Source organism: Mastomys coucha, unplaced genomic scaffold (genome assembly GCF_008632895.1).
Source record: "Mastomys coucha isolate ucsf_1 unplaced genomic scaffold, UCSF_Mcou_1 pScaffold22, whole genome shotgun sequence".
NCBI classification, from domain to species: domain Eukaryota; kingdom Metazoa; phylum Chordata; class Mammalia; order Rodentia; family Muridae; genus Mastomys; species Mastomys coucha.
This window is the reverse complement of record NW_022196905.1, coordinates 224,393,217-224,407,451: the sequence shown is the minus strand read 5'-3', so window position 1 is coordinate 224,407,451 and position 14,235 is coordinate 224,393,217. Positions and strand designations below refer to the sequence as shown.

Below are 14,235 nucleotides of genomic sequence, written 5' to 3'. Positions count from 1 at the left end.
CCCCCTCCCCATGCCTGCCACCCCCACCCTCTCCCACTTATTGGCCCTGGCATTCCCCTACACTGGGGCACAGAACTTTTACAGGGCTGAGGTCCTCTCCTGCTATTGATGATCAAATTTGCAATCCTCTACTATACACATGCTGCCAGAACAATCAGACCCATCCATGTGCAGTCCTTGGTTGGTGGTTGAGACCCTGGGAGCTCTGAGGGTACTAGTTAGAGGTGGATACAGAGCTTGTGGTACATCTACTCAGCTATTAAAAACAATAAATTTATGAAATTCTTAGGGAAATGGGTGGATCTGGAGAATATCATCCTGAGTGAGGTAACCCAATCACAAAAGAACAAACACGGTATACACTCTCTGATAAGTGGTTATTAGCCCAGAAGGTTGGAATACAGGAAGAACAACCCACAAACCACAAGGAACTCAAGAAGAAGGAAGACCAAAAGGTGAACATTTTATTCCTTCTTAAAAGGGGGAACCAAATACCCACGGAAGGAGTTGCAGAGATTAACCATGGAGCAGGGACTGAAGGAAGGACAAGCCAGCCTGATATAGCTATCTCCTGAGAGGCTCTGACAGTACCTGACTAATACAGATGTAGAGGCTCACAGCCATCCATTGAACTGAGTACAGGGTCCCCAGTGAAGGAGTTAGAGAAAGGACCAATGGAGCTGAAGGGTTTGCAGCCTCTTAGGACGACCAACAATATCTTTTGGTTCTTAAGAATGCTAGGATACTAAGTCTTCAGAGAGTGCATGGGTTCAGGTTCTTGGTTTTCTTTTGACATTATCTTTGCCACAAACAAAGGTTATTTAAATTTTGATAGGCTTTATTAGTTGTTTCTTATCTTATTCTTGGGTTGAATCATACTCATTACATGGCCTTTCCCATTCCAAGGTTAAAAAGAAATTTATCAATGTCCTCTATGTCCCATGTTTTACTTGCAGATCTCTAATTTGGAATTGGTTCTTATATGTCATACTGAGTGTCTGATTTTACCTTTTGCAAATAGCAATCTAGTTGTCAAAAATATTTATTTTAAAAGTCCATTCTTGACCCAGTGGCTTATGATGGTAATATTATCATATAGCAAATTCCTAATGTGTATTTATTGAGAGTTCATCTCTGGACTCTTTTCTCTCTCTGATGGCCACTCTGTTAATGCACCACTCTGTTTTAGTCATAGAAGCCATGTAGAATGCTTCAAAACTATCGGGGAGAATTTTCCTTTTGTTTATCAGTTCTCTCATGTTAGTTTTTCCACAAGAATCTCAGTATTAACTTGTCTAGCTCCAGAAGACATCACTTGGGATGCCACTGGGATGCTGCTGCATCCACAGCTGACATTTGAAAATGTTGACTGTTCTATAACAAGGGTAAGAACCTAAGGCACACATTTGTAATCACAGATCTATCTATCTATCTATCTATCTATCTATCTATCTATCTATCTATCTATCTAGATAAAATTTCATCATCTTGAGGATGCTAGACACAAATACACTAAGCTCTTGTGTAATATATGTATATGTGTATTAAACACATACATGCATACACACACATACATACACCAGGATACACTTTTATAGACAACCTCTCCAGAAGATTCCAGTTAGACTCTTCTACATATATAACTTTGTTATCTTAGGGATAATAGACACAACTACACTAAATAAGTACTTGCCTAAATAATTACACTACTGACTGTTCATCCTGGAATTAAAAAAAAAAACAAAACAAAACTTAAATTCAAGGCAATCCACAAACACTTGTTTTGTTGTAACGGCTCCTAAGTCACGTATATGGAAGGGTTTAGCTGATGCTTAGTCTACAGAGACAGAATCGGGCAGCACATCTACATAATGTTATAAAACCTGATTTCTCCTGCCAAAGTGTTGAGAGGAAATGTCACACACTATAAAGTTCCAGAAAGGAAATTTAGTCAAAATTGTATGAAATGTTATATATTGCACAGAGTAATAAAAATGGGAAAGTGTTATAAACTATACCTGGAGAAAGTATAAAACTCAAATCAACATAGATGCATAAATCTGGATATTTCAACTTGTTGTGTCATTGCTGTCTATACGTGGGAAGGCAGCCTCGTGTTCTGCTTGGATCTCCCTCTGACCTGGTACTCACTATATAGCTCAGACACCTTTTTATCTCAGGCCTTGGAAGTGCTGGGATTGTAGTCTAAGCTATCATGTCTGACTTCTGAAATTTCTTATTAATATTGTACTAAGGTCTTATTCACATTAGTTAAAAAAAAAAAAAACAGATGTTTCTGTGTTTGCTGAGTGTCCTACAGGTGACAAAAGGGACTGCTTACCTTCCATTCTGTTGAGGCTGGAGAATGTCTAGCAGCAGTTGCTTAACTTCACTGGGCGAGAGCTGGTACAAGTCCATGGCTGGCTTATCCCCGCCACGGATCTGCAGTTCATACTCCATGGCATGGATGATCCACCTGAAGCAAGAACAAAGATCTCCTTCAGATGCAATCACCTCATGCCTCAGCAACACTCTTCACAGGACTGATGCATCCAGGGTAAAATGAAGAAAAGGTCATTTAAATTTCCTGGACCACTGATATTTCCTCTCTCCAGACTGAAACCTGATCAGAATCTAAAGGCTGCTCTCGAACAGGTAGTTAGGTATGAAATACAGTGAAAGCTAAATACGTAAGATTTTTGTTCAGGTCAGATTCACTATTGCTATATAATAGCATATGTACATACATACATATATTATACTACAATATACATGTAGACATACTATAGCTGCTATAAGACACACACCAACATCAAATAGCACATGAACAATGTATCTTGGGAAAGGGGCTGAGCTGTGCTGTCACATGGATGTTCTCTTCCTGGTAATGACAAGGATGATGATGATTCTTTAAAAAATGTCTTTTTAACTTCATAAGTCACTGACTTGGGGTTGGTCAGAACCATAGGTGCCCATGTTTGAAATACAAGGGCAGTTATCTGCAAGCTAACTACAGTGGTGTATTAGAGAAGGGATGCTGCACCTAGACAGAGGACTGTCTTTCTCTGGATATACTCCCTGGAAGAACAACCCATTAAGCTACTGCACATACAGAGGTGAAAACTTAAGGCAGACACAGTCAAAAGATTCTAGCCCTTCTTTCTGCCAAAGCTGGTTTGCAAAACAGCAGCCATGCTCCCTCTTGGGAAGGCTTTAATGTCTCAGTGCGAAAGATGGGAGAAAAGCCTTAGAGTACCCCAGGTGAGTCGACCAGGGTGGAGTCAACAAGACATAGGCCCCTTGGTTTTGGGCCAGGCCAAAGGCCACAGATCAAGAATCTCAGTGACTTCCAATCTCTGTGGTCTCAGATGAAGATCTCCGTTCTCCTCTCTCCTATTGTTGTTGTTTATGGATGTCAGGGATTTAAGTACATGCTTTAAAATGCTCAGCTTGAGAGAAACAGAACTGCTTGTTTGGAACTAAATGCCTCCCACCTCTCATCCCCACCCCACTGATGAGCTTAGTATGACTAAGAGATGGTTGGAACTTCAAGAGGAGGTCCTTGGAACGGGCTTTCTGGCCACAGGGAGATGTCCATAATGGGACCTTCCCCTTTCTGCTTACGCTCTTGAGTGCCAGGGTATTGCTCTGCCAGGTGATGCTGCTGTGTTGTGCTGTGCTGCTCACCTTAGGCCTAACAGCAATGGAGACAACTGACCATGGACAAAAATCCCCAACAATTCAAATCAAAACAATTTTTGTCTTTGCAAGTTGATTCTATCAAATATTTTGTTATAGTAATTGTAACCCACTAACACAAGGACAGGATGCTAACAATATATTAAAAACCATTACAAGGTTTGATTGTATCCACCCCAACTGTCCCCAGGTATCCCTAGCAAAATTCCCATCCCCACTTAAGCCCATTCCAGTTTTTTTCCTGGAACCTAATATGGTAAGTGGTACCTGTTGCCAGATGATCCCATTGTTCGGGGCTAGAACACAGCTGCACTGAGATCCCTGTGAATGCCCGGAAGGGGGCATTTCACAGCAGCCTCCCCACCCTCCAGCTCTTGCTCTCTTTCTCCCTCCTCTTTCTTAATGTTCCGAAAGCCTTGGGATATTTCTTTAAATCAGCTGAAAACTAAAATAAGCATATGTTTTTGGCAAAAAGTAGAATTTCTTGACATGTTCACCTCCTGTGCTAGAGACTATATTTGCCAAAATGGTACACAAACAGAGCAGTCACAAGAACACAGTTAGTTTTGGATGCTTTGATGTTAAAATTTCTTATAAAATTAGTTGTTACAAACACTTTGGTTTAAAAAAAAAGTACTCAATGGACCTTTTATTTAAATAAAACTCTTGATTTTTTTATCTTATAGTCTATTATATGTTTAACTTAAAGTTACTTATAATTCTATTTTATTTCTCTCTTGTTTTAATGCTATATTTTATGTGTGTAGTAGCTTAGACTAATGGCCCATTATTGAGCCATGCAGTGGAAAATCTGTACTCTGGTCACTTAGAAAGCCAATGGAGTGAAAAGAAACATTGAGAGGAAGGCTCTCTTCTAGACTACAGAAATGTATACTATGTGTGGAAGTAAGAAGTCACTCAGGGGCTACATATTGGATATTTGGTGGTGTTCACTTGTTATTATGATAATGGCACTGTGATCCAGACATGCTAGTTGAGCACACAACAGTACTTCTGGTACTTAGAAGGTGGAGGCAGGAGATCCTGACTGAGGAAAGTCTGGGCTACATGGTAAGACCATGTCTCAAATCAAACCAAAACCCAAACTATCAACTAAATGAACAATGATAACAAAATCAGCATGTCCCCTCTTTTTTTATTTTCATTTTCCTTTTTTCTCCAACATAGATTTTTTTTTATTGATTATTTGGGAATTTCGCATCATGTACTGCAATCACACTCATTTCCTAGTTCTCCCAGGTCCATCCCTCATTCTTGTGACCGCCCACCCAAAAGAAGAAAATGAAGAGGAGGAGGAAGAAGAGGAGAAGGAAGAAGGAGAAGAAGCAGAAGAAGAAGGAGAAGGAGAAGAAGGAGGAGGAGGAGGAGGAGGAAGAGAAGGAGGAGGAAGAAAAGGAGGAGGAAGAGAAGGAGGAGGAAAAGGAGGAGGAAGAAAAGAAGAAGAAATAGTAGTAGTAGTTCTCAGCTCTCCCATGACTCCCAGCAGTACCTGGATGTCCAAGAGTCTGAGAACCCCACAGCCCAGCCTAGTTGCAGGCCCAGGGACCCCTGAACCAGCTCTGGCCTTCCCACATCTCAGGCTGCACTTTCCCACCCCTGGAGCAGTGTCTTGGTGCTTCCTTCCAGCCCAGCAGGTGCCCAGAGAGCCTCCCTAAGAGGCCAGGGCAGAGCTGACATGGACCCACAGACATACTGTTGTTGCTCAGAGCCAAGGCAATCATGCAGCTGGGCAGCTTGTTTAGGGGCTGAGTTTAAGCAAGCTGTTGCGCACCACCCTGTCAGCAATGACATGTTCCCCATCCACTGCAGGCCTCGCTCCCACCTGACACTACCTTTGTGTCTCTAGTTCCTGCTTTCTCCACTGCTCACTCACTGCTCTATTCCTTCATCTTTCCATCACACATTTGCTCACCACAGCTGCATTGCAAACTGCAGTGTGTCGCTCAGGAAATACACACACATACACACACACACACACACACACACACACACACACACAGCCCAAATAGCTTGACATACAAATATTCATTGCAGTGAGTCGCTGGTCTGGTTCAAGGTTTCTGGTTTCTGAAGAACCAGCACTGAGGCATTGCCGAGACTCCTCTCAGATATCCTGTTGTCACCCAGAGTCAGGGTGATGTTTGTAGCTAAGCAGGGTGTCTGGGGACTGTCTCCTGGATGCCACACACTCCCCTACCTGCCCGACCTTTGTACTTATAACCAGTGGGCAGTTCTAGTGCCCCTGTCTTCCATCTCCCAGCAGGGCAAGCAGTGTGGGCTATAGCTGCAGCAGCCCCATGCTGGGGGCTAATGGGCTGCCCACCGGGCCTAGAGCCAGCCCCACTCAGTATTGACCTCCAGGAGCTCCACACTACTACACGTCTCCCTGTCTTTGGTACTGGCTACCCCATGGCTCATCGGCACAACCAACATGCCTGCAGCCTTTCTAATTTTATGAGTCACTTTTTCCATTGTGTCACCCTCCATGGGTCTCTCAGACTCCTCAGAGGTAGGTGCTGGCAGCCATTCTGCAATCCTTGTTCTCTCTCTCTCTCTCTCTCTCTCTCTCTCTCTCTCTCTCTCTCACTTGTGGGGATCCTTCTGTCTCATTCTTACATGTACTTGGATTACAGGTGTGAGCCACCATGCCTGGCTACAAGCCTTTTCTAAAAGATTGCATCTACTCTCTAAGATACTCAGGAATGAAAGTCCAAACATGCAGAACCTGCTTTATGCCTTTGACACAACAGACTCTAACAGCGTGGCAGATGTGATGATGGCCACATGAACATAAATAAGTGGCACACTGGATTTTATTCAGGTACAAAGGAAAATGAAATTCTGACATTCTGAGGAAAACCTATAGAGCCAGGAAATATTTTCAAGCAAGGAAGGCTCAGGCCCAGAGAGACTAGCATGTTTAATTCAAGTATGTGTAGAGGCCAGGAGGCTGAAAAGGGTCACTAGAGAGGAAGTCTTAAGGGAGGGGAACATAGGACATAGAGAATATGAAAGTAGTTAGGGAAGGGAGAGATGGAGTCTGGGGAGAGGGGAAAGAAAAGGCTGAAAGGAAGGGTTAACCAAAACTAAGCATGTATGAAAATGCCCTTATGTATGCCTATTATTTGAGGTAAGCTGATTAAAAGAATATAGTTTAAAAGTTTTAAACAGAAGCACCCTGCATGGGTAGTACTGCTCTTCCCAGGAGCCGCAGGTTGCTAAGTGAGAACCCCGTGCTGGGTGTGACTTCCCTCCGTACAAGCTGTTGGCATCCAGGGTTTTGGATACCCCAAAATAACACAGGCACACAGGCTATTGTCACTGTGCCTGGTTGCCCACTAGAGCTAGATGGTAGGACACTGTTGCTGAAGACACTTTAGTTGCAGGGCACAGAGAAATCATGCTGGGACTGAACTCCAAGTCTTCACTCTGCTGGGTGGCTTTCATGATGCTTGGGGTGCTATGGAGGCTCCTGGGGAAGAAGAGGCACCAACAGTCCCCACACAGTTGTGGCCACACCAACAACCTGCCAGGCAAGATGTGCCCACTGTGGCATAACTACTGAGGGAATTGGTAGCAAGCCACTTTTGGATTGCATATGAGGCCTGCTCTACCAGAGGAGAGCCATGCCTGCTACTGTAAACCTGGCCAAGAGCCCACAGCTGCGGAGATTACAGCCCTCAGGGAGAACTTGACTACTGTTGCTTTCTCAATTGGTCATATAGTCAAACCCTCTCCTAAACACTTATGTTTGTGCCCATAAATTAGTGCGGTTCTCGGTCTTTGTTAAAGAAAAAAGAAACTTTGTAGCAGGCAAAGACTCACAGGTGACCAAAATGCTGAGAATAAATTACTGTTGAGTACTTGGCCCTAAGATGGAAGCCAATATCATCTAGCCTAAGGCTTAGGAACATTGCAGAAGAGCTAGAGGGTGGGAGGAATGCTATGAAATGCTGTTTTCCAGACATGGTGACACAGCTGTTGTAATGATGAACCTACTGTAGGCATGGTTTCCTACACAAGACAAACACAAGTCTGGGCCTGTTAACATTTCATCACAATTGGGAGAGTGCTCAGGAGGTCCCATTCCTCCCAAGGGACTACTGACAGTTAGTGGGTACTATGCTAGGTTGTACTTTTTTCTTTTCTTTTTTTTCTCTTCTTTTCTTTTCGTCTCTTTTTGTTTCTCTTCTCTTTTCTTCTCCCTTTCCTTTCCTTTATCCCTTTCCTTTCCTTTCCTTTCCTTTCCTTTCCTTTCCTTTCCTTTCCTTTCCTTTCCTTTCTTCCTTTCTTTTTTATCTTTTGAGACAGGGTCTCACTATGTAAGCCAGGTTAGCCTCAAATTCAGAGACCCGCCTGCTTCTGCCAGACTTGCCTCTGAATGTTGGTATTAAAGGTGAGCAAACCATGTCAGCAGGTCACTTTCTTCAGTGGTTGCTGTTGCTAAGTTGCCCATGATTCAGCAAATTTCCCACCAATGCTCAGAGAGGCACCCTCACTAAACTCAGTGGAGGAAAAAGAAGGAGGAGGAGGAAGAGGAAGACATGAAAGTGGAACTAAGGCTAGTCGAGAAGATGTCAGCAGGAGGGGTGGGGCTGAAAGAGTATATGGCTATGGGAGGAGAGGTGACCAAAATCCATCGTATAGATGTGTGAAACTGTCAAAGAATCAAAAATAAGTAAGTTGTGAAAACACAACTCCACTTACACAGTGAAGAGCCAAACCCATCCCTTACCGATTGTGCCCCACTGTGGAGCTACTTTTTAAATGGGGAAATGACTACTTCTTATCTAACATTCTACACTGAAGAACAAATACGGTCATATATATTTTAAAAAGTCCTTTGAAAGTCTAGAGAATCACAAAAATGTTAGCAAAAGCTAATTTTCTAATATTGTGAAACTTTTGCAAAGACCAAAATAAAGACAAAAAAGCACCTTATGTATAAAGTACTAGAGAAGGTGTCAGACTCAGAAAAAGCAGGCACAGTGACAAGCAGAAAATGTCCTGTGACCCAGACCCAGTGTGATAATCATATGCCAATGGGAAGAGAGAGGAACAAAGGATTTTGGTAAAAAAAGAGAAAACCAAGACACACATCCAGGACTTCTAATCCTTCAAAAGTCCGCTGGGCAGCTCTGACTGCTCACCTCTGTCTCGATTACCAAGGTCACAAACTTGATGTGACAACTCCAACATAAAAGCATTTAATTCCCAAGATAGGGGGAAGAGGGAGAAAAAAAAAGAGAAAGGAAGAGAAAGGAAGAACTGAGGGAGGTCAGGAGAATGATGGCTACCTTAGACTGAAGTCTGATGAACAAGAGTGAAGAGACACCCCAGTTTCCCGGTAAGCAAAGGAGAAAGTGGAGGATATACACGAGTAACTAATAAGTATGCACAGAGCTCAGGCTGTGGTTGGAGGATAGCAATGTCCTCCCTCAGGACAGCTGGAGGAGAACCACAGGACAGTCAGATAACATGTCCCCCCTTTGAGAATGCCAGAGGTGAGGTTAGCAAGAACACCGTGTTATATGTCAGCATTTTATTTAATAGCATGCCCTCATTAAGGAGGGACAGAGAAAAGAAGTCAAGTAACTGACACCACTCAAGATATACAGCTTACACTTGATGAGAACACAAGCCATAAATAATAGTCCTGATCCTGGGCAAGAAACGATTTTAAGAATTATTTTCACATTACTTCAAGAGAATAAAGACTGAAATTTATAGTTAATATTAACAACTTAATAACTGATTGTCCATAGAACAAGCTGTAACACTACACTTTCCAAATTCCTGTCTTGAAGCCCTGGCCCATGGGAGAGCATCTGAAGCCGGGCCTTTGGAGAGTACCAGGTTCGGCTGAGGTCACAGTCACCTTAGGGAGAGCGCAGCTGTCCCCAGGGAAGACTCTTCACCAGAACTAAAGCAGTGGATACCAGGACTTTGAACTTGCAGACGGTGAGATGGAAATAAAGCTCCATTAGTTGAGTTGGCTATCTATGAGATTTTACTATGGCAGCCCAAGATATCTACGACATATAACAGGAAGTGGAAAAGCTGCAAGGGAGGACTTTTGGTCTGATAAACATTAACACAGAAAGTGTGACAGTTTGATGAGACAACTGAACTTGGAGTTACAAAACTGGAGCACTGTGCCTCGCCCCCTTTCTCCCAGACCTAATCAACAGAATAGAGGTAACGACAGATAAGGACACTTCACCTCCTCATCTCCCATCAAAGGCTCTTCAAAACAATGATTTTTGAGAGTGCCAACATGATGCTAATGAACTTGAGGTTGTAATCACCAACTCTTCTGTCAGTACCTCTAACACCAATGACCTTCTCTGAGTACTAAATACACATATCTATATCTGTATACATACATCTAAATATAATAAATCTACAGAGGCCATCTTGGGCATCAGAAGACAGGATTCACCTGGGTCGCAGTTGCTCACAGAAGGCCAAGGCACCATTAAAGGCAGAGCTGAGGAAGGCATGATCGTATACCTTCCCAAGGGTTTTCTCCTATTAGAGCCTGACTGACAGGCCTACAGAAGAAAGCAGTTGATTACAGGTCTTTACAGTAATGGCCTGTCAGGAACTTGATCTATTTCAACATGAAAGCTGGCACACAGATCAATAATGAGACAGCAAATCAAATCATTGTAAGGCTAGGATAGCATCCCTGTAGCAGGCTGGCTGTTCAGTGAAGTTGAAGACACTGCACTGGCAGGGTTAGCCTTGGAGAGAAGAGACGAGAAGACACTGTGCTGCTGGTTTCAAGAGCAGCTGGAGCAATGTGTGATGCAAATCAAGACACCTTGAAAAAGGTTAAAGCCCAGATGCAAGTGTAGGCTGCCTGTGGGAATTGAGATGCACTGGGATTAAAGCACGAGCACTCAGCCTAGCCTAGTGAATGCTGGCATTTCAAGAAGAGTATGACATAAAAATCTGACCAGTCAATGTTTAATCTTGATTAGCACTAAGAGAAAACAATAACTGAAAAAATTCAGATAAGAATACCCACCTGACATGTTGGCATCATCTAAAGAAGCAAGCAAGCAAACAAGTACGTTCTCTAAATCTCCCTACTTAAACAACCAACCAACCAACTAATCAACGAACAATAAATGAATATCTTAGAAGCAGCTACAGGTTCAACAATTTGTAAAGAATTTGGCCTTTCCAAACTGTACTGAATAATTAAAAATGTTCCAGGGACTAATTCAAGGCAACCCTTTATAAGGAGACATACTGAGTATGTGTTTGCTCCTGCCAATACTAAAGGTGTGCATACTTGGGGGAGTGGGATTGCCTTAAGGACCTTAGTAAAAACTTATTAAGCATGAGGTAAATGTAATAAGAATATGTAAAAAGAGACAAAACTGTGTAACGAGAGTCCCAGGGAGGTGAAGATTCCACCAGGCTGACGGATTAAAGCTTCCTGATGTGGTAGCTAGACTTTGCAGATCCAGAGCCACAGGATCCCGGGTTATTTTTTCACTGTCCACAGCTGTCCCTGACTTAACAGCCCTCTTTAGCAACCATTCTTTCTGTGGTTTTTGTTTTGAGAACAGGGCCTCACTGTGAAGCTCTGGCTGGGCTGGAACTCACAAAGATCTTCCTGCCTTTGCCTCCTGCATGCCAAGACTAAAGGCTAGTGCCACTACACTCAGCCTCAGCATCCATTCTTGACAGACTAATAGCTCCCACCAATCCATGAACTAAAAGTATCATCAGCTGCCACCTGCCACCGGCCAGCTACAGCTGTGTTCCAAGCCTTGCTGTCATCTGTCTACCTTGTGCCTGCCCTCTAGGTCTAGAGGGGAGGAGCCTTGTGCTCTCACTGGAGATGTACCCTGGAAGAGGAGTCCTTTGGGGCTGTATTTGGAACTATATTGATTTATGATTTTGTTTTATTCTAAAGAAAGCTAATATACTTCCTTCTATGGTGCTGTTCTGGGTAACCTGAACCCATGTGCCCGGAGCACAGTCACACTTATTTTGGCTTAGAATAAACTCTTAACTTGTTTTGAAGTTGAGAGCTACGTTGTACCTTATCTATAGTCATTTCCTCTTCAGAGGAGGTGTCACAATGTCCACAGACTGAATGATACTTGATGCCTATACCTGCCTACTACAGAAGAAGTATTCTTAAACCTTTGTAGGAACTTCATGATCGATCACTGTGGGCACAGGCTTGGGGGAGGCTTCAGGATTTGACACACATTTCATTAGATTCAATTAAGAAACGGGAGGTGAAATCATGCCAAATAAGGCCGACAACTGTGTTGAGATTCTGAGCTTCTGTATGTAATAGACTTGGGGTATTCCGATGGACCCTAAAGGAGGACCAGTGTAGGCTGAGGAAGGCTCTTCCAGGATGTGTCTCCCATCAAGAGCATAAGGCTTCTCCGAAGCTAGGTTGAAAGGACCTGTGTGCACAATGTGTTTGAGGTAGAGGTATTTGGGATGTTTTGCCCTTGGAATTCTTGTGATTTGTGGTGCCTAAAAGGAATTCCCCAGAGGAACCTGTTTTCACAAGGAGAGAACCTCATCAAACGTTAGTCATGATGCTGCAAACTATACTCATCTTCCTTTTCGAGAGTGAGCAGGCCAAAGCAGTGACTCTGAGGAATCTACACTAGCTTCCAGTCCTGAATCTTCATCCTGTCGCCATGGGCATACTAATTTCACTACTTTCTGCTGACTTATCTGTAAGCTGGTTTTCAAAGGTTCACTTATCTATTCCAAGAGTTTAGAAGGTGGCAAACTCTAAGAACAAGGAAGAGGAACATACATGTCCGAGACAGTCTCATGAGATGACTGCAGACCTAGGACTCAAGTTCAAGTCTTCCTGTGTGACACTGAGTTGCTATCTAGAGAGGTGAAGCAGATAGTAGGAACAGCCCGACTGCAGGGGATGTAAACTGATAGCTTACAGTGTGCAGTCACATAGCTTACAGTGCAAAGTCACTGCTTACAGTGAGAAGTCACGGCTTACAGTGAGCACTCATGGCTTACAGTGTGCACTCACAGCTTACAGTGTGCACTCATGGCTTACAGTGTGTACTTATAGCTTACAGTGTGCATTCATGGCTTACAGTGTACACTCATGGCTTACAGTGTGCACTCATGGCTTACAGTGTACACTCACAGCTTACAGTGTACACCCACAGCTTACAGTGTGTACTTACGGCTTACAGTGTGCACTCATAGCTTACAGTGTACACTCACAGCTTACAATGTGCACTCATGGCTTACAGTGTGCACTCACAGCTTACAGTGTACACTCATAGCTTACAGTGTACACTCATAGCTTACAGTACGCACTCACGGCTTACAGAGTGCACTCATGGCTTACAGTGTGCACTCATGGCTTACAGTGAGCACTCACGGCTTTTACAGTGTACACTCATGGCTTACAGAGTACACTCACAGCTTACAGTGTGCACTCACGGCTTACAGTGAGCACTCATGGCTTACAGTGTGAACTCACAGCTTACAATGTGCACTCACAGCTTACAGTGCACACTTGTGGTTTACAGTGTGCACTCATGGCTTACAATGTGCACTCACAGCTTACAGTGTGCACTCATAGCTTACAGTGCACACTTGTGGTTTACAGTATGCACTCATGGTGCTGCAGACAGTATGGACAAGTAGCTATTATTATCGCATTAGCATCTGAAATAAAAATTAAAAAGTTGTAAAGCAACAAATGACACAAAGTTACATGTATTACTAAAGGCATTTGCCAACATGCCTGATAGCCTCAGCTGAATCCCTGAGACCCACATGGTGGAATGGGGAAACTAACTCCCATAGTTGTCCTTGACCTCCACGATTGTGCTATAATGTAACACAGTGTCAGCAATGCCTTCTGTTACCATGCCTGTACTAGGTCTCTGAACATTGCCCTCTCACTTGGAAGTTTCCAGTTACATACACACATTCTCTCTCTAAAGACAATATATATATATATATATATATATATATATATATATATATATATATATTTGTCATGGCTCATCCATTTTATTTTTATTTCAATTTCGCTGCTATGCCTCGCTTGGGAAGTAAATACAGGTGTGGATGCTTTTCGGCCGCTGGCATTCATTTCTCCACAGCAGCAGATGTGGAAGCACTATAGCATGGAAGAAAGAGGCACACCTCCCTGAACACGTAGGCATGGCTTTACCTGTGAAGTTGGTATCTGCTGAGGACCACTTGAACACATCCCTATGCATATCAAAGCACTTACCCAATTCGTATTTTCAGCATGCCACTGAACAACTCGGGGCTGTTGGAGATGATCCAGCCGATATGGATGACCAGTTCTTGCTGAATGACCGCCTCCCTCTCATCGTGGGTGTTACACTTATAATAGATAATATTCTTAATCACTCTTGGAGACAGTGGATTAGAGATGACCTCCTCTTCATGTCCAAAGGCACCTAGAGTTACCTACAAATGCCAGAACTTTACTGTTAAAAAAATTTCTAGTTA

General features: G+C 43.2%; 1 protein-coding gene across 7 annotated transcripts in view; it reads right to left on the bottom strand.

Annotated features, from left to right (window-relative positions):
• Window positions 1-14,235, bottom strand: part of Phkb (phosphorylase kinase regulatory subunit beta) — a 210,521-nt gene that overhangs the window by 21,222 nt on the left and 175,064 nt on the right. For all 7 annotated transcript variants that reach the window (XM_031340678.1, XM_031340676.1, XM_031340673.1 and 4 more), the window contains 2 exons: window positions 13,991-14,193; window positions 2,342-2,476 (listed from right to left, as the gene is read on the bottom strand). In XM_031340678.1, coding sequence (XP_031196538.1) covers window positions 2,342-2,476; window positions 13,991-14,193 — 338 coding nt within the window. The remainder of the gene's footprint in view (window positions 1-2,341; window positions 2,477-13,990; window positions 14,194-14,235) is intronic.